Below are 20,487 nucleotides of genomic sequence, written 5' to 3'. Positions count from 1 at the left end.
ACGCAGCAGGCTTATCCACAAGTTCGTTGTAAAGCCTTCAGTTTAAGCGATCGCACCTGGGGTTTCCTGGGACGAGAACCCCAGCTTCCTCCACGGTCATTGTCTGCATCTTGCTCCTCTGTCTCTGGGCATTGGAAACCAGTGCCTTTTCTTCCCAAGGAGAAGGCAAGCAGGCAGTTCACCCTCCAGAGAAAAGCCAGGCGTCGGCGTGTGGATGGGACTTTCCCCGTGGCCTTGGTGAAGCTCCAGCTGGAGGCGAGAGATGCGTAAGGCCCACGATGGGTCTGGCAGCTTCCCAAGTTCACTCCTCGTTAAGACAAAGCAAGACTTTGTGCCCTGCCACGCAGACAGAGAGTAGAAAGGGCTGTGTACAAAGTGGCCCCCGTGGACCATCCCTGGGGAACCAGGCTGGGGAGGCCCCCACCCCATCCCATCCCACCCACCACTCACCTGCACGGCACCCCTGTTCCCACCCCTCCCCCACCCCCATGCCCCCTTCCCCTCCCTCCTCCCCTCCCTCCTCCCCCCTCAGCAGCTCATCCCTCCTCCAACCATCCAATCCTTGCTAAGACAGGAGGGTGGTCACCCGAAACCTGACCTCGTGTTCCGTGCTCTGACCACCTGCTAGCCCTGTCCTGGCCGGTGCTGCAGGGCTGCAGGTGGCTTATGCATGCTGCCCTCAGAGCTCTCCTGGCGAAGGTGGGAGATAAATACTCGAGGAAATTGCCGTTCTCGTGGTGCTTGTCGTGAAGACGCAGTCATTAGGTGCAAACCAGACCCACGATGGGGCCTTTGGGGCGAGAAATGGAGGCCGTGGGACTAATTAGGCTCCTAATCAGGGACTCCAGGTGTGGTGATGGCCTGGGTAGCCGTGATTAATCGTGGAGGGCTCGGGGAAGTGAGTGACTCCCGGGGGTGCTGACAGTACGGCCTCCGGGATTGCCTGCATGCTCGGGGATTGTGTGGGCGGGGCTGGGAGGTGGACAAAGCAAACAGCGGTCGCCTGAACTTGATGACGAGCCCCCCACTGCCTTCGGGGGGCAAAGACCCTCCCCAGCGATTCTAAAACAGCGTGTGTGCGGGCAGTGGATTCTGCCCTTAAAAGCAGGTTCCCACAAGGTTCTGGTGGAGGTGGTGGGGTCCCAAAGCCCGAGAAAGGCCAGCACAGTGGACAGATGTCCTGGGGATACCTGAGTTCCTAGGACAGGCAGCGAGTCCTGGCGGGAGTGTGTGTGATGATTTATGTTCTGTGTCAACCCGACTGGCCACGGGGCGCCCACGTGGTGTGACTGGGACTCACACCATCAGCTCCCCTGGTCCTCAGGCCTTCGGACTCAGACTGAACTTGACCACCGGCTCTGGGCCTCCAGCCTGCAGACGGCGGACGTGGGACTTCTCGGCCTCTGTGGCTGAGAGCCAGCTCCTCGGAATGCCTTCATATTCGTGCGTTTATACACACCCTCTGGGCTCTTTCTCTGGAGAACGTGGGCTGATCAGCTCTCCCTGCCTCAGTGTCCCTGCCTGAGCAGCAAGGATGATGATTATTGTAATTATTTTAAAAACACTTTTACCGCATTTACTATAATCTGGGAGCTCGAGTCCTCGTGGGCCCCAGTGAAACTGATACCGTGGTCTCATCCCCGTTTCGGAAGTGGGGAAACCGAGGCACGGAAAGGTCAAGTCAAACTCCCAGGACTGGGCTTCCCTGGTGGCGCAGTGGTTGAGAGTCGGCCTGCCGATGCAGGGGACACGGGTTCGTGCCCCGGTCCGGGAGGATCCCACATGCCACGGAGCGGCTGGGCCCGTGAGCCATGGCCGCTGAGCCTGCGCGTCTGGAGGCTGTGCTCCGCAACGGGAGAGGCCACAACAGTGAGAGGCCCAAGTACCGCAAAAAAAAAAACAAACAAAAAAACCCTCCCAGGACCAACAGAACTGAACCCACAGATCCGCCCAGGCCTGTTAAACTCATGCTGAGCTGCCAGCCCCGCCTCATGGGTGTGGAGGTGGGGTGAGGTGTGCACACGTCACATGCAGCTACTGAGTTAAGTAGGAAATCGTTGACTCCATCACCACCACTCTCGGCCGGGCCCCGTCCTGGCCCAGAGTCAAGCCGCCCACTGGGAACCTCCATGAGAGCCAGGGGGACATTGGAGGCCTCGCCTCTTCCCTGCACGGCCAGGGTGGAGGCCGGGCTCCTCCAGCGGCACCTCCCTCGAGCCTATGGCCCAACCCAACATGACTTGGAATAAATGATCGAGTTCTGAATTAAACACCGCAGAATGTAATTACTGTGGCAGCCAGCTGAGAATAAAATGGATTATACATGTAACAGTCATCAAACAGTTATTGCGTGTGCGTGGCTAATGTGCTGCCGATTGAAATAAATCTACGTGCAAACTACCATTCAGAGCAACTGCTCTCCAGCGCATCTTTGTGCCCCCAGGAGCTGGGCTGGGGAGGAAGTGCCTCAAAGTGCCCCCCAGCACGACTGGTCCTTCAGGGACCACCACCGACCCCAGCCTCAGTCCACAAGGGACACAAAGGGTCCTGGACCGACCAGGATGATGGCAGTCGAGCACCCTGTGTCCAGGAGCGTCCTCGGGGCTCTGCACAGAAGTGATCCATCCTCAGCTCGCCTTATGAGGTCCCTGTATGGGTCCCACTTACAGCTGAGAACACTGAGGCAGGGCTTCGCCATAACTCTCCCGAGGTCAAACCACTTGTACGTGCCAGAGCCCGGGTTCAAACCCAACTCCAGGACCAGGTTTGGAGCTCACTTCATGGGACAGCACTTTAGAAGCGAGCGAGTGTCTGTGTGTACATGGTCACACTTGCACACGCCCACATGTGTGCCCACGCACTGTCATTCGACGGGGTGAGGCTCCAGATTTCAGCAGATGCCCCCGAGTCCTGAAAACTCATGTAGCATCCCACCAGCGCCCTGAGGGGGGATCCTCCCCAAATTGGAGGTGGGGAATTGTGGGAAAGATGGGCTGGGACCTGGGTCTCAGAAGACCCCACCCCACCCCCAGGGGAGGTGTCCTGTGAAAGGTCCCCTTGCCTGGGGGCTCTGGCCACATGGCCACAACCTGTGAGAACGTGGCCCCCCAGGCACCCCCAGGCCTAACCTGGCTGCTCAGGTGGAGGAATCTCTGGGGGAGGGGGAGGGTGCTGCTCCAGCCAGTGGATCCAGGTATTTCTGGTTCCCCTGGGGCTCCACCCCAGGATGAAACCGCACCCCAACCTGCAGTTTGCTCACTTGTATCTGGGCTAATTTCTGGGTCAATTCACACCTGTACCTTGTAGGTTCAACTGCTGTAGCGATGACATCCCCCACGGTTCCCTGTGGAAGGACATTGGGTAAATCCCACCTTTTCAGTGAGTCTTGCTCCTTCCTCTGGTGGCATTTCAGGAACTGGCATCTGATATTTGTGCCATATCCCTCCTGGGGAGCTGCCACACCTACCTCCTGCATGCGCGGGGCTCAGACCAGCTGGCCGGCCGGTGGGGTGTGCGGTGCCGCCGCCCCAGTGGGAGAGCCACCAATGCCGGCCTGTTCCCCTGCAGCTGCTTCTCCTGAGTCCTGGCCATTGGGCAGCGATAGCCACTGCCTCCTGGGCCCCACTCATTGTCCTACAAACACTACCGAGCACCGGCTGTATGCAGGGGAGCAAACGAGATCCCAGTCTTTAGGGCACTCGCATCCCGGCAACAGACGGCACAGCTACTGATGCCACCATGGTTGGAAGGTGTCGGGCACCTTGGAAACAGTTATGGTCGGGGAGCAGGGGTGCCAGAGTGGGGTGTGGGCTGCCATTTCCCCGAGGCCATCAGGTTGGGCCTCATGGCGAAGGAGACGTTGGATCCAAGACTGAGTGGGAGCCGCGGGGATGTCTGGGAAGATGGAGCTGCCCGTGCAAAGGTGCTGGGGCAGCAATGGGCCTGGTGCTTGTGTGGAGCCGCAAGGAGCCTGTCTGACAAGGACAAGGTGTCGGGTGTGGCCGGAGGGTGGGGCCTGGACCTCAGCCCTCCCGTCTCGGAGGGAGTGTGTGACCTGTTTTTGTCAAAAGCATCCTCTGGCTACTGGTTTTCGCTCCAGATGGAGGTGCTGGAGATGTGGATCCTCCTTCCACCCCGAAAATCCGCCTGTTCCTCCTCGGTGTTCACTTCCTCCTCCCAGCCCTGGCTCACAGGAGGAGGTGGGCTTGGAAAGCCTCCCAGCTGGGCTTCTGTCTCGGGCAGTGGTCTCACCTTCAGAGAGGTCCCCGCGGAGGGCCGAACCTTTGTTCCCAGAGGCTCTGCGGCTCCGACGGCCTGGCTCCCTGTCTGCCTGTGCCCCTCCCCGCACCCCCCAGGCTGCATCTCCCCCCTTCATCTCTGCTCCCCAGCCCACCAGCCTGACATGTGATGCCTAATTACCACGGGGACTCCAGTGACAGCCCAGAGCTCCCTGGGTGTGTTTGATGTTCTGATGCTTTAATACCTGATTCCGATTCTTGGGTGTTTCTCTGCCTTTCATTTCATATTCTGCTTGTTTGTGTCACTTAAACATTGATGCGTGCTGTCAACAAGGAGGGGCTGTTTTGTACGCTCTTTGAAACATCCCAACCTGCCCACTAAGCTGTTCACCTCAAATGGGTGAATTACACGCCTGTCATTTATATTTCACTAAAGCTGTTTTTTCTTAAATGTCATTTTTAATAAGTTCCCACCCAGCTCAGCGGGTGCACACACCACAGACACACCCCTTCCAGGGCAAAGACAGGAGTAAAGGAATGCAGAAGCATGGGCTCTGCCAGGTGCCCGGGGTCCTGCCCCCCGAGGGGGTGCACCCCAGGCCTGGCTGGTGGGGCTCTCGGGCCTGGTGCGGGGCAGGTACATGGGGCAGATGCTCAGTTAATGCTTGGGTGTCGTCTGTAAGACTGCGAGCCTGTTTGTTCCTTGCTTAAACCCAGGCCCTGCCCAGTTCCCAGCAAATACAGGGTCAGGATTTGAGGAAGGATTGGTCTCCAGCTCACATCTCAGAAACGTCTCCCAGGGGAGTGGAAGGGAGAGACCCCCATTTTGTTTCGACCTGCATTTGAGGGGCAGGGGACGCTGGCTGGGGAAGGGACTGGGGTCCATGTGGGCAGGTGGGTCGGTGGGCCTGGATTCCTGTGCCCAGAACGCGTCTGTGCTGCCCCTGGTGCCTGCGGCCACAACTGCGGATCCTCTGAGCTCCCTGGTACCCATCTGGGAGGTGAGGGGCTGGGGGCCGGCTTGGAGCTCACAGCCAGAGCTGGTGCTGGGGGACCCCCACCCAGATCCAATTAAGCAGCCCATTCCTCCACACCCCTGGACTCCGGGGACTTCACAGACCCTCCCAGAGTGGGAGGCAGAGGTGCCTGACACGCCCTGTGCGATGAGGCCCCAAAACGGGGGAGCCACCTTCTGATAGCAGCCATGATCCAGATCCCTTCTCTTCTGCTTCTTCCAAGAAGCGTCGCTGAGAACCGCAATCGCTATCCTCCGGCCCTCAGGAGATGAAGCAGACAGGGTCACGGCCCAGCCTGGTCATGGCTCTGTCACATTTGGACATTTAGGGAAAGGGTAACCCTGTGCCGGGTCTCACCTGCGTGCATACACGTGTTCACGCACATGCATGCTGACCGCAGCGCTGGCCACCCTGACTGAATCCCAGCTCTCCATGACAGTGGCGGGAAGTGGGACTCTGGCTGAGGACCCAGCCCCGCCCCCCGCAACCTGGGTGCTGGGCCCTGAAGGGAGGAGACTCTTGGGTCACAACTGCGGAGGGGTCTTTTCAAGGGGTGGGGGGACACCCACTGGGGGAACCCAGCCAAGCGAGTGCTCACCCCGGGCAGCCCACGGCGAAACAAACTCACAAAAGCCCACTTGGAGGATTTGCAAAACTGCCGAACTTTGCAGATTTGTAGAAATAAAACACACGGGGCAGGAACATATGCTTTAAATATTAAAATATATTTTTACATACCCACAGTTTTAACTGAGGACACCAACAATAAACATTCCACGCAAGTCCCGACGCCCTCCGGGTAGAATTCACAAGTGCTTAGCACACCATCAGGTAAAAAACAAATTCTATAAATAAGTGTTTATGTAAAATATGGGTCCATAAGTACATCCTTGTGCAAGTTGCTCCCGTCCTGCTGCAGGGCTGTGCGGCCCCAAGGACAGGAGGTGACAGCAGGTTTAGAACACACGCAGGAGAGGGGTCCATGTGGATGTGCCCCGGGGACGGCAGCCCACCGGCCTCCTCTGCATCAGGAGAAACACAGGAAGTCAGGGCCAGGCCGCGCGCAGGATGGTGTGGACCCGCGCAGAAGCACCGCTAGCTCCAGCTCGCCCACGGGGGCGGGTGCTTTGTCCCTTCCATGGAGCAGCTCCAACAGCGCCAGCATCACCGGCCTTAACGTCTCCAGAGAGAAGAGCTTGTAAACCGCCGGGTAGCCACCAGCTCCAAACACCCGCCGTTTTAAGGAGAGATGAAGGGATGCCAGAAGTGTCTCCCCAAAGTCCACAGGTGGTTTCACACTTTTTGTAACTACTGACGGAGTTACGTAGGAATCACAGAGGTTGCTTTAGAAGCACAGCTGTTCGTGTTTCCGAGGGATCCTGAGGCCCCAGGGGATGCTATTTGGCTAAGTCCGTGGGAGCGGGCCAGAGGGAGGCAGCCCTGCATCCGGCCGGGAAGTGGGCCACTCCTTCCGAGCCAAGAGCTGGTCACCCCACTCTCTCTGGCGAGGTCTGGGGGGCTGGGGCAGGGGCGTCCACTCAGACGTCTCGCATTCTTCTCCTTGGTGCCTTTGGGGCTCAGTCCCCCCGGACCCAGTGACACATTTTTGCAGGGTCCTCAGTGCCGGGGGATCAATCAGGGAGGGGTCACCCCTTCCGGGGAGAAATTAGATAGTGTTCCTGGGAAGTGCGGTGGCAGGCCCGTGCCCCCGGGCAGGCGGGTGGGCTGTCAGATGTCGCTCTGGATCTGGAGGGCTGAGGGGGCTTCCTGAAGGTCCGTGGGGTTGTCGGAGGCTGAGGACTGGCTGGGCAGAGAAGCCTCCAGGCCGTCTGAAGACCCCGACAGGGGCTTGTACAGGAAGCAGGCAGTGGTGAAGAAGACGAAGCCCAGGACCTGGGGAGAAGGGAGCCGCTGGACCTCTCCTGAGCCACCCGCCCAGAGGCCCTGGGTGCTCCCACTTCTGAGCCCTCCGCCCAGCCCCGGGCGTCTCACGAGGTCCTGGGGAACCAACCCTGCTCTGGCCAGAGGGTCCATCCGTTCTGCATAGCCAGTCCCTAGCCTGGACCCCAATATTGTTAGGGGGGAGTGAAGAGTATGATTTCACTTAAATGCAGAGGCCCTGGATGAAGTGGAGGCGCTTGTCGAGGGCTGAACAGGGTCCCTGCAAAAGAGGTGTCCAAGTCCTGACCCTTGGAACCTGTGAATGCGACCTTGATTTGGAAATAGGGTCTTTGTAGATGTAATTAAGTTAGGGGTCTTGAGATCACTCTGGGTTAGGGTGGACTCCAGATCCGGTGACGGGTGTGCAAACAGAGAAAGGGGAGGGAGGTTCAACACAGTGACACACAGGGAGCAGCCCCGTGATGACAGAGGCAGAGACGGGGTGAGGAGTCTACAAGCCCAGGAGCCCAGGGATGGAGGAGCCGCCAGGAGCAGGGAGGGGCATGGGACAGAGTCCCCCTCAGAGCCCCCAGGGGGGGACGGGCACTGCAGCCAACTTGATTTTGGACGTCTGGCTTCCAGAACGAGAAAAAATGAATCTGTTTGAGCCACCTGGTGTGGGGTCTTTCGTCATGGCCACCCCAGAACCTAAGTCAGAGGTGGCCAGCTTCGGCGGTCACTCCACCGCAGCCACCACCTTGAGCCCCCTGGGAATCACGCAGCCTGGAAGATGACAGTGTGGGCGCGCGTGCTAGCCTCTGTACATGGGTGTATGCGTTCAGCGTGTGAACCCTGGGTTTCCTGGAGCACCGCCCAGGCAGATGGGCCTGAAGCCACAGGAACGAGAGGCTGTTTCCACTCTGTGGCCCCGTGAGCGAGCGGGATAGCACTTAGGGGTGCACCCGGCCACCCCCACCCCCGCTAAAATGAGCACTGACTCTGGGAGCCAATCCTACCCCTGTGCCGAGGCCGCGGGGGGACTATCTGGGCAGACAGCCGTCCCGGGGTCCAGCCTGCTGCTCTGGCCGAGGGACCCTACAACACAGGGAAAAAGAAAAGCAAGGGCCGGCTCCCTGTGCGGGGTGCGTCTATTTGAACTGACCCGTTTGTCCAGAGCCACGCAAATCTCTTCTCACACTTGGCTATTTTTAAGCTAATCTTCAGGGAGATAAACCCAAGGGTCGCTGAGAATCCTCTGTCTCTGAGGCCCCTCCCGAAAAGGCTCTGCCAGTGGGACATTCCCAAGTCCACCCTCCACCCAAAGGAGAAATCCAAGACATTCTTATATACCAGCCCTAGGATTTCATTGTATTTGGGAAGTTGTGTGCCTTTTCCTCCAATGGGGGGGAAACTCAAAATATAAATACTATGCTTCACCCCACGTAGCAGACGCCCAGAGATACAGCAGGACGTTTCCATTAACAGCTTGAAAGCAGAGGGTCAGGCTAAGAAGCAGGACGTAACTCAAGACCCACTAAGGATGGAGAAGGAGAAGCGCTGCTTGTGGACCCAGCCAGGCGACCCGGCCCAGAGCAAGCAGGCCTGCCTGGGCTCTTGCAGGGGGAGCAGTTTTGTTTTTTTTTTTTTTTTTTTGTGGTATGTGGGCCTCTCACTGTTGTGGCCTCTCCCGTTGCGGAGCACAGGCTCCGGACGCACAGGCTCCGGACGCACAGGCCCAGCGGCCATGGCTCACGGGCCCAGCCGCTCCGCGGCATGTGGGATCTTCCCAGACCGGGGCACGAACCCGTTTCCCCTGCATCGGCAGGCGGACTCTCAACCACTGCGCCACCAGGGAAGCCCCGGGGGAGCAGTTTTGATTTCTCCAAAGCCTTAGCTGACCAGAGCCCAGGGGCAAACCACCAAGCCGGGATGGTGAGGGCCCTGGAGGGCAGGGAGCCTGGAGAGTGAGCCCCTGTGACCCAGGCCTGCTGTCCCACTGTTCCCGCCACTGGCATCACATCATCACGGTCCCCAACAACAACAGCTCGAAATGGGGAAGGATCCCACTTCTGGAAACCGGGCTGCAGGATGATGCCCAGGGTTCCAGTGGGGGTTTAAGCTGTTGGAAGATCCCAGTGGCATGCCCAGACGCCCGAGCTAGTTGGAAAAGACTCTTGGTCCTTTGGAGTAGACTCTGGGACTCCCTCCCCACCCAGCGCACCTGGGGCCGAGGCCACCCTGCTCACCTTGTACGCCAGCCCTGCGATAAGCAGGTACCGGCTCATGGCCGAGTTCTGGTACACGAAGCAGGAGCCCTGCTGGCCGCACTGGTTCTGCCAGAGCAGGCATGCCTTGTCGATCACCCAGCCGAAGGCGATGGGGCCTGGGATGCCCCCTGCGGAGAGAGGCACATTCAGTACCCGGACACCCCCGGGGGGGCGTCCAGAGACCCAGACCAGGCGGGCTCTAAGGAACGTGACTTCGGCCACTGGTGTTCACAGCGGGTGCAAAGGGGGCTTAATGTTCCTTTCTGTGGGGGCTTGTCTCCATGCCGGGAGATTCTCCACGGTCTTCGACTCTGGTGGAGCCTGTGTGTTAATGAGGAAATGGGGCCCTCTGGGCAAAAACATGGCCATGGGTCCCTCTAGCGGACTGTTAGGGAATGGAGCCCTTCCCCGAGGTGGGCACAGCCTCGTGCTGGAATGTACACCAGCCTGGCGCGTGCCCTTGTGCGGTGAATGCACACCGCAACTTTGCGTGGCTTCCTCACACAGCACAGTACCTAGAGTTCTAACCACGATCCACTGGATTCCTAGTGCAAAGGATCGCTGCTGGTCACAGACACACCTGCAATGGAAAACTGGCGCATCAACGCCCGGGAAGTGTGGCCAAGTCACACCCCACGCCAGTGGCCGAGTCCTGGCGGAGCCCCGGGCCGCGTCCCCAGGTGGCAAGCACCTCACGGAGGCAGTTAGCGCTCTCCTGCCACAGCTCTCCGGGGGCTCGGCACGTACCCCGCAGGGGTCTGCAGAGCTCCGCCTTAGCTGCAAAGGGAAGGTTCTGGGCCAGAGTGAACCCAGGCCCGGGCTTACCGTAAAGTCGCCGTTAGTGCAGGAATGCTGCTGAGGAATGTAAAGATAATTACAACGAATATGAAAAGCAGAAGGAGGGGCTTTCTTTGACAAGTTGAAGTGCATTTCCCTGCGGTAGCATGGCCAAAACCAGAGGAAAAATTCTGAGGGACACAGCTACAGTCTCGGTACACCTGGGGAGCGCAACAACAGCGCTGATTACAGGAGGAAGGGGCGGGGGCCCGCCCAGCGTCCGGGAGCCACCGACCGCCTGGGCAGCAGCCACCCACACTCACCTTCTGGCCACCAGGGCCAGGCGAGGCCGCCTCCGGGCACCCCGCGTGGCAGGGCGAGTAGTACATGAGGCCGTCGGGGCCACACACGGGGCTGTAGTGTTCTGGCTGGCAGTCGCAGGCAGCGTTGCAGGCAGCTGTCAGCCCCAGGTGGCCTTCGGGCAGGAGGCTGCAGGTGCGAGAGAGCGACGGTGGGGTGCAGGCCGGCGTGGGGTCTGGTCCCTGAGGGCCCACGTCTGCAGGTTTCCAGACTCGCCGTGTTTGCTGCACCCGAGGACCGGGGCTTCCTGCGTCGCCTTGGCTCCTAGAATCACTGGATGTGCTCAGAGCGAAGCAAAGCAACCCTGCGCCGCACACTCCCCACCTGGCTTGGTTTTGGGTAGGCAGTGCGTTCACAGGGCTCGAGATGCAAAAACTGCTGAGTGCCAGGTACGAAGCGTCCCCGTGGCACCGGTCCCTGCCCCGCAGCGCAGGCGGGTGGGCGTCCCACCGACCGGTTATCCGCGCCCTCAACACACACTCCCCCTCTCTGTGCTCAGGTGGAGCACGCTGCACGCATCGCTGTGCTCCTGCCTTCTTCCGATCAACACGACCTTGGAGGCGCCCAAGGACTAGACTCCTCCCTCTTCCATGGTACCAAGCCCTCCACTCTGCACCAACTCTTGGCTAGTTTGGTTGTTTCCGACCTGGCTGTCTCGACAACGGTACGATGGCGTCCCTGCCCGCGGCACTTGCACTGTCATCTCTACGGGGAATTCCCAGCCAGCGATCGCCAGCCTGCGTCTACGTCGGATATTCCCAAGTCACCCCCAGCGGGCTGTTCCCCTCACGTGCCCAACTCAGTGACGCACGGGAGCCGAGGCTGGGCCACTTTCCAAGACAACACATAGAGAGGGGGTGGGGCTGGGACTGTCCCGCTCTACAGACAGAGGGCTGGGGCTCAGGTGCGCGTGTGAGGGACTGGCCATTGGTCCCCGCTGAGGACACCATCCTTACCGTTATGACCACCTCCAGTGACCTCGCCTCAAGTGCCCCACACCCGCCTCCTCCCCAGGGACCACTGGTGCCCCCAACAGGTGTGCAGAGGTCTCCCCTGGCCCTCACCTCCCGTTGTAGCTGGCGGTCACGCCCGCCATGGGCACGTTGGGGCAGTGCGTGAAGAAGACGAAGAAGGCCAGCATGCTGACCAGCGTGCAGAGCAGGCAGAACTTGATGATGCCTGAACCTCGGAGCTTGCACTTGTTCACAAAGAAGCCGCCCAGGAACGTTCCTCCGCCACCTGCCGGCACCACCAGGTACCCTGTGGAGAGGGAGGGGCTCGGTGACGTCCCCGGAGCCACGGGGGTGGGGCCAGCAACCCCCTGGGCCTCGTCTCCGCTTTAGAGATGGGAGACAGAGGCCCACAGCCATCGGCCCCAATCTGCGTGGCAGCACGGGGCTCTGCACTCAATGTCAGGACCCTGACCGGTGCTCACAGGGGGCCCCGGAGCCCGGGGAGGCCATCCGGCCAGCTGCTCGGAGGCCCAGGGGTGCAGGGGCAGAGCAGGAGAGGGAAGAGGAGAGGCCCCTGGGTCCTGCCCCTCCCCCCGGGGAGACCCAAGAACAATCGCGCTCCCCTGGCCCACACGGCCTCTGCGGAGTCTGACCACAAGGGGGTGTTTGGAGAAGCTGGTGGCCGCCGTTTGGTAGGAAGTTGGGCTTCATCGGCGCGTGGCTTCCAGGCCTGCCGTGGGATGTGGTGCAGATGGGAGCGGGGGCTCTCCAAGGGTGGAGGAGACCTCAAAATCCCTGGGTCCGGTGAGCCCGTCTCCCCAGATGGAGGCCGGCTCTGGGGGCAGAGGGGGGACCCAGAGGACACGGCTGTCCCAGGAGGGGTGTCGGCCGCTGTGGGGCAGGGAAGCAGCTGGCGGGCGTGGGGGTCTGGCAGGTGGGGTCACAGCCAAGAGGCCAGCAAGGAGGGGAGTCTGGGGCACTAGTCACTGGGGACCCCCCGTCTGACACCGTCCTCCCTGGGGGGAGGTGCCCGGCCAGGATCGACCCACACACACCTCCTGACTGGCAGGTTCTCGGTGAGGCTGTGGCTGCCCCCTCCGCAGGCCAGCGCTCCCCGTGGACAGGGCCGGAAGGAGGGGTCTGAGGAGGATTCTCACTCTGGCCACAGAACGCCTCCGGTCAGGCAGGCCCAGGGCTGCAGCCTCAGGGAGACCCCGGGACACCCACTGCCTGGCTCACGGGGACCGCCAGGCCCGAGGGAGCACAGTGGGATCTGCCACCCAAACCCGCTCTGCCACAAGCCAGGGATGACGCAAAGGGCCAGGCTCTGGGAGGCAAGGAGGGCGGCGGAGAGAACGGGTCAGCAGGCTGTGTTCAGCGCTTCCCAAACTGCCCTCGGGAAGGACCGTCCTGCCCGTCGCAGCGGCAGCCTTTGTAAGATGATTAGAGCTGCTGTGTAAGAGCCCAGACACCTGCTCCGGGGCCCCCGCCTGGCGGGACGTGCGCCCCGTGTGGGGAGCACTTGCTGCCTGCGGTTTTCTAGAAGAGACCCTCAAAGGCCCCTCGGTCTCTGAGAACCAGTGAAAAAACGGAGGACCGCCCCCACCACAAGATTCAGGGAGCATTCTCACCAAACAAGGTGGCAGCTTCCGAGGCACTGAGGCTGAACTGGGACTCGAGGAACTTGGGGCCAAACGTGGACATGCCAGCGATGAGCGTAGCCTCTGTGGCCCCGGCCAGGCAGAGCAGGATGAACGTGGGGTTCTTCAGGAGGAGCCAGATGGAGCTGGATGTGGGAGGGAATGGAGACCAGAGAGAAGAGACAGGGTCAGAGCGGTCCAGAGCCCTGGCCCTTCCCAGCTGAGCACAAAGAGCCTGGTTCTGAGAGGAGAGTGGAGTGGGGTGTGGGAGAGCCAGGGGCACCCCGCATGTACCCCAGAGAAACCGAGAGTGGGTGTGGGGCTGGGCTGGGGCAGGGGGAGAGCTGGCACCAGGACCCAGAGCCTGTGGCTTGTTGTGAAAGCCGCTGTCACAGAGGTCGGCTGCAGTGGGGAAAGAGACCCTGAGTGACTGTGACACTGTTGAATCTGCCCCAGGGGCAGCCGGGAGGACCAGCAGAGGGGCCTGAGCCAGGAGCGGGAGGCTGGGGGGGAGGCGGCTGTCACCAAGTCCAGGACTGGGTGGCCCCCAGGAGAGGGGAACGGGGCCTGAGGGGTGGGACCACTTCTCAGTCGCCAGCTGGTGAAAAGGAGGGACAGAAATCCCCGAGGGTTTGGACCGAGAGGCCCCTCCAAGGAGACCCTGTGTGGGCTTGGCTGTCTCTCCGACTTCTCTTGGTGTGCACCTGGGGGGCAGTGGCCGGGGTAGTGATGCCAGGGGCCTGAGAAATGGCCCTTGGACCTGGCCTGAGAGTTCCCCCTTGAACCCAGTGCACACGGCTCTGCACCCCGCCTGCCTTTCCCGGGCCCGGCCCCTCTCAGCCACCGGATGGCAGGTCCAGGACTCGTGAGTGATGTGGGCTGGGGACAGTTTTCCCTGGAGCCCTGGGTCCATCTCGGGCACCCATGAGCAGGCAAAGCCTGGTGACAAACGACTGTGGTCCGACCCCTATCACAGCGGCTCCGACAACGGCTGCCTTTGCTCACATTCTCCGTGTCTGCAGCTAAGGCCTCCCACCCAGAGAACCAGCTCCCACCGACCCTTCGGGTCATCTTCCACCAGGAGGGAGACCCCCACCCGGCCCAGCCATCAGTGCCGACACCTCCCTGCGCATGTCAAAGCAGCACAGACACCTTGACACTCCAGTGTTCTTCGTTTTGAGGACACAGGCCAACAGTAAACTGGATTCTGCCAAGTAGGAGCACGTAGGGTGGCCACAGTTAGCCTTCGTGCCCTGGGAGGGAACTGATGCTAAGGAAGTCGCCCCCCACCCCGGCCCCTGCGGCTTCTCAGGGTAACTGCAGAGCGGCCTCCTTCCCCATCCTGCTTCAAACAGGGACCCAATTCCTTCAAGACTGACTTTCAAACTCAAGGACTGAAAAGGTTTCTTTCTGGTCAACAGCCGGAGTCCCACATCCATGAAGGAAACAAGATGCGGAAGAAATGCCATCCTGGTGGGGCTCAGTGTGTGTGTGTGTGTGTGTGTGTGTGTGTGTGTGTGTGTGTGTGCGCGCGTGTGTGTGCGCGCACACGCGCGCGTGCGTGTGCGTGTGTGTTGAGGGGAAGCCCAGGGTGCGACCAGTCCCTTTCCGGTCCTTCGGGGATACTTGCCTGGGCTCAGGGGCAGGTGACTCTCCCCAGAAGTATGTCAACTTCCTTATTTCTTAATCTCAGCCTGCAGGTTGCTTGGCTGAAACTCCCATGTTGAATTGGCTCAGAGAACTAGTCATGACCTTGACAGAGGGCCCATGTTCCCGTATTTATTTTACTATCAGCAACCGGTTTGGGGAACCAAGCCTGGGCATAAACCTCCTTATCTCAGGCTTTTTCCCCGGGTCCACTGGGGACCAAGCTGTTGACGCCCTCGGTGCCAGTGCTGCTCAGACGGAGCAGGTGGCCCTGCCCCGGCTGGACGGGGCGAGCCTGCCCTGCCTGGATGACCCCGCCTCCCTGGTCGCTGTGGCCCTGGGCCAGCTCTGCCGGCCTTGGTGGCAGCCTCCTGAGTGGGCGGCTCTTCTGGGGGGTCTAACCAGGTAACGGGTAGCCTGGGGGGTTCCCTGACCCGTCACCCTCCCCGTGTTGAAGACAGACGGTGGGGGCTCATTCCCGCCACTAACAGCCTCCACCTGCCACGTGGACACTCATGGGCTCAGGAAGCTGTGGGGCAGGTGGGCACTCAGTGAGGCTGAGGACTCGGGCAGGTGACCCTCCGAGGGCCGCCTCCCCCTGGCCAGGAGAGCCCCCCATGGAATGCCCTGATGAGGGGCACTGGCCGGCCAGGAGCCCCCAGCCCCACGCTGTCCCTCTGAGGCCCCAGCAGCCCAGGCTCTGTTTGTCCCAACAGTGTGTGAAGACAGCAAAGTAAGACCAGGTCAAGTACAAGATAAACAAGAGGTCGCTGCCCGAGAGGACTGGCGGCCGCAGGTCAGCGAGGCCGGGGAGCTGGACGGTCCCCTCCCTGGAGCCCTGTGGGCACGTGCAGGTGACTCCCAATGAAACGGTCAGAGAACGGGGTAGAGGGGTGACTCCTGGGGAATGATCCTGGGGGAGGCGGTCAGTTGCTTCCCTGGGGACCGTGGACAAGCTGGCTGTGGGGCAACTCGCTGAGCGTCAGGGATTCACTCCGTGACCATGAGGCGTCAGGCACAGCCCCCAGAGCCTGCCGTGCAGGAGCGCAGACAGGTCCCTGCATGCGTGTCCCTGGGTCCCCCGCAGGCCCGGGCAGTGAGGGGTGGGCACCACGAGGCTGAGGCCCCGGCCCTTCCGTCGCAACCGGCCCTTGGTGCTTCCAAGCCGGGAGGCTCTGTCTGCTCCCCCTTAATCCCTTAGCCCAAGTTTCGGAGCCAAGCCCTGAAGACTGTTGGGTCAGAAGGAGGGTTAGGGGCTGTGGGCTCCCCATGTGGCCCTGGAGGGGTCACAGAACTCTCCTAGCTTAGGGTCAAGACCCAACATGTGTAGGACCCTAAAAGGTCTTCAGGACACACAGACACAGACGACAGGCCCCCCCTCTCATCTTACAGATGAGGTCTGTAAGAGGCGGGTCCTTACAGAGGCAGGTCTCTGATGGTTTTCCCGAAGTCAGGGTTGCTGGTCACCCGGTGGCTGCTGTCCTTTAACTGGTGAGTTTCAGATGCTCTCATGACCACATAGCGCTGGGAGCCTGGAAGGATGTGAACATCTGTGAGGGGCGGAGACCAAAGGCCCCGATGCCCCTCCTCCTGGGTGTGGGACCAGCCGGTGGACGAGGGCGCCCAGAGAGACATCCTGTACGGATGCACCACGATGACGGGTGGCAGGGATGGCGAGGTGGGAGAGAGCCCACGGGCCCAACCTGGGACCAGAGGGAGACAGAAGGTATTGACAGGGGCGCCCCTCCACCGGTGAAACAAGCCTCTTCCGTGGTCCCCGAGCGGGCAGAAGCTGCAGGGATGGAGGGAGCACCGGCCGGGCCGCCCTGCCGGATGGCAGCCCCCGCCCAGGGGACGACGATCCCGGCCCCACCGCTCCTGGCGGGCAGGAGGAGCAGGGCATGGGGTGTCCTTCTGCGGGACGCACCCACCTGGCAGCCGCCGCGGGTAGCCGAGGATGGGCACGGCGATGAGGACGGCGGCAGCTCCAGTGCCCAGGAAGCCCACCCACCAGGCGCCGACCCACAGCGGGCTCTCGGTGGTCAGCTCCGTCCTGCGGGAAGAGGCACATGGGGGCAGCGTTGTGCTCACGGCGTCTAGGGCACACACGCCGGGCGTCCTGCTTGCTGGTCATTGAGAGGCGGAGACCAAAGGCTCTGCTTGAGGCCCCCGCCCTGATGCCCCACCACCCCCGGTCTGGGACCAGCGGTGGACGGAGGGCATCGGGACGGACACAGGGTGGGCATGTACCAGGGGACCTTGCTCAGCCCCACCCCTTCCTCTGGGGCCTGCGAGGCTGCCTCCCGACGAGGCCATAGGAGCTGGGGGTCCCGGAGGGGCAGGGCAGAGGGTGGGTGGCTGGTGCTCTGGCCTCGTGAAGCTCAGGGGTCTTGCCTGTGACCCCCGCCTGCAAACAAATGCACCTTTAAATTCAAAGGTACGTGGGAAAGAAGCCTGGTCTGGGCAGCCAGGTGGACAGGAGACAAGGGGCTGGCAGAGGCCAGCCGGCTGCCCCCGAGTTGTATTCTGGGGAATAAACTGGCAACTGAGCCAGTGCTGTGCTTTCCTGAGTTCTGTGAGCCATTCTAGCAAATTACTAGAAGGAGGGGTCCTGGGACCCTCCGATGTGCAGCCAAGTTGGACGGAAGCGTGGGTACCCGGGAGCCACCACTGCGGCTGGCGTCTGAAGTGTGGGTGCTCTCGCTCACCTGGGGGGTCTGAGCTGACTCCAGAGTCAGTGTCAGATTGAGGTGAACTGGGGACACTCAGCTGGTGTCCGGAGAGCACTGGAGAACTGTTTGGTGTAGACCACTCCCCAAAAAAAAGAACCTCCCGGTGGCGGCAGGAAATCCCCTCTTGGTTCCGCAAAGGGCATTGGAGCAGTTGCGGCCTGGTCCCTTGCAGCTTCGGGAGGCCGTCCATCCATGCTGTCCCCTCCCTTAGGCCACACTCTCCCAGCTGCCCAGACTCCCAGGCCCACCAGAACAAGGTCAGCCTGGACCTCCCCCACCCGGGCCGCCGTCCTCCTGCACCAAGACTGGGCGTCTTCTCTGTGGGCCCAGGTCACTCACCGGTGGCCTATTTCGGTGTAAATATTCAGCAGGGCACCTCCGACCAGGTAGCCGGCTGCGGGGCCGAGGATGGCCGCGGTGTAGAAGATGGCTGGAAGGGAAGCAGAGCCGTCGGGGACCTGCTGCGCCCTCTGCGCCACCCCTCTGGCCCATCTAAGACAAGCCCCGCTTGCATTTCTGCACCTCCACCCCTACCCCCAGGCACGAACTCCTTTACACTGGGGTTTTCATTGCACAGTCTCCACTGTGTCTGATATCGGCTGGTGTCAACCTTTCAAGGTGTTTTAAAAATATTTCCCTCAAAGCCCCTATAGACACCATTTGGACTCTTTCCCCCTCGAAAGAGCAAAGATCCTAAGACTCATTTTGCAGGATGAGGGCGGCACCCATGCAGCGCTGCAGGCTCACCCGGGTCCCAAATGCCCCCGTCCCCGGAATGGCAACCGCTACGTGACACGGATGAGCAGAGTCCAAGGTGGACGTAATGAAGCCGAGCAGCGAGCAAATCTGGCTGGGCCGGGGCGTCGGCCGCGGGCTCTCCACTGACCCCGACCCCTTCCCTGGGAGAGCTGACCTCGCAGGAGGGACTCGGAGAAGCGGCTGGCCTGAGGCTGAGAACACGGAAATCTCACCCCAGATAAACGAGAAGGTCTCAGGGGCAGCTCGAGGCTCGAGCCCAACCCCCGAGGGTGGCGTGGCAGCACCCAGTTCTGCAGCCCAGCCACCAGCCGAGCCCGGCTCACAGGATCTTAGTTCCCTGACCAGGGATCAAACCTGGGCCCCCTGCAGCGGCAGCGCGGAGTCCTAACCACTGGACCATGAGGGTCCGCGTGCTCCAGACCCTGTGGGATGTGCCAGGGATTGGGCTGAGGCTGGTGAGCACCACCTCCATCACCTGAGGTGTCAGGTGAAACGCAGGCCCGTGCTGACCTGTCACCTCACCTGGGAGCACCTGGGGCCAGTTGGGGCCGCGTGTGGCCAACAGGGACATGCATGTAGGGGGCTTGGACGGGGCAGGGCTCTGAGTAGACGGCCGGCTGGCGTCACCACCATCACACCCATCCCACTCACCGATGTAGACAGGCGAGTAGCTGGACTTGACATTCTCGTCCAGGTAGGTGACGCCCAGCGTGTAGAGCGGGGTGGCGCCCATGCCGTGCAGGAACTGGCCCAGCATGAAGACCAGCTGGTAGCTGGAGAGGCCAGAGGCGCGGCCGCCACAGGTCGTGCTGCGGTTGGCCCGGCATGTTCCGACGGCCTCGTCCACCTGCACCTCGTAGGGGCCGGTGGTGAAGTGGGGCAGTGAGAAGACCAGCGAGCCAGCGCCCATGACCAGCACGCCCCAGCCCAGCCAGCGAGGCTTGTGGCCGTGGCCTCCGAAGTAGCCAACGAAGGTGAGGCAGAGGCAGGCGGCCACGTCGTAGGAGCTGGCGATGAGGCCACTGTGGTAGCTGTGCAGGTCGTAGCGCCGCTCGATGGATGTGATGACCGTGTTGATGAAGCCGTTGACTGTCATGCCCTGCAGGAAGGAGGCCGCGCACAGGAACAGCAGGAAGCCCCGGGGTGTGTTGAAGGCCTGCAGGCACGTGGGCGTGAAGGCCCGCCAGCCGCAGGCCTCGTCCGGCCGCCCTGTCGCCACGTAGCGCACCTCCCCGGCCGCCCGGGGCCCGCGCTTCTCGGGCCGCGGCTGGCACAGCGGCTGGCTCAGGGGCGAGCCAAGGGACGCCCGCCTGCTGGGGGGCGTGCAGTCACACTCGCTGTTGGTGGCCAACGGGGGGCCAGGGAAGACCAGCTGCGGCATCGAGACGAAGTGCTTGTCCCCCATCGAGTGCTGCGGCATCTCCGAGGGCGTGACAGCGACAGCAGCGGGAGTGGATGCGGAATTCCAGCGGCGGTCCGATCTGCGGGAAGAATCCATCTCCAGGAGAACCCTCCCCCAGCCTGTCCCCGGGGGCACCGACGGCTCTGCCTGTACGCTACCCAGCCTGGTGAGGGCAGCCTTTCTGACCAGCCCCCTCCCCGAATCCAGACCCGTGCCCTCAGGGCAGCCCCGGGCCTGAATGAGGCCACAGAGCTGAGAGTGGAGCTGAGACACAGCAGGACTGAGTCAGACGCCATGTGAGCCCCTGGACCACCCCGACCCGCACCTTCCCCACGGCCTTGGCTCGCGGCCTGAGCTGTGCGCTCTGCCAGGGGCAACTGACTGTGCCCGCCCTCAACTCCAAGCCCAGCCTCCATTCTTCCCTGAACTCACATCCGGCCAGCCTTGTGCTCTTTAGCATGAAAGGGAAATCCAACTTAGTCCAGCGTGTGGAGAGTGTGGGAAATGAGGAAGGGGGTACAGGCAGGCCCACCCGGGCCCCCGGGGTGGCACTGGGCGGGAGGGTCGGCTGGTGCTGGGCCTCGCCCGTGGCTGGTCTCTCGAGATGCTGAAACCGCTGCAGGTCGCAGCCCCGCTGACAGGTTCAAGGGACACTGTGCCAGCACTCCATCTTTCTGCAAACGCCCAGCCCGGCCTGTTCCCGTTGCCCTATCTGGGCCCTCACTTTGACTCCCAGCCCACGGACCAAAAGGAGCTCAGTCGGGCCTGAGAAATGGCTGCATCTCGAGGCTCCCGGGGCTCCCACACACCCCCAA

The 20,487-nt window shown here is 61.7% G+C and overlaps 1 protein-coding gene across 1 annotated transcript; it reads right to left on the bottom strand.

Moving 5' to 3' along the window:
• Window positions 1–6,935: 6,935 nt before the first annotated feature.
• SLCO4A1 (solute carrier organic anion transporter family member 4A1) lies at window positions 6,936–19,690 on the bottom strand (the record flags this gene model as incomplete). Its single annotated transcript, XM_079720199.1, has 11 exons — window positions 6,936–7,147; window positions 9,382–9,530; window positions 9,918–9,982; window positions 10,228–10,400; window positions 10,503–10,668; window positions 11,604–11,799; window positions 13,124–13,278; window positions 16,200–16,311; window positions 16,711–16,832; window positions 17,851–17,941; window positions 18,922–19,690. 11 exons carry the CDS (start codon window positions 19,688–19,690, stop codon window positions 6,983–6,985), a joined length of 2,163 nt encoding a protein of 720 aa, XP_079576325.1. The 3' UTR covers window positions 6,936–6,982.
• Between the last annotated feature and the right edge of the window lie 797 nt (window positions 19,691–20,487).

This window comes from Hyperoodon ampullatus, assembly GCF_949752795.1.
Source record: "Hyperoodon ampullatus genome assembly, chromosome: 14".
NCBI lineage: Eukaryota > Metazoa > Chordata > Mammalia > Artiodactyla > Ziphiidae > Hyperoodon > Hyperoodon ampullatus.
The sequence above is the reverse complement of the archived record's forward strand: the minus strand, read 5'-3'. Positions and strand labels throughout refer to the sequence as shown.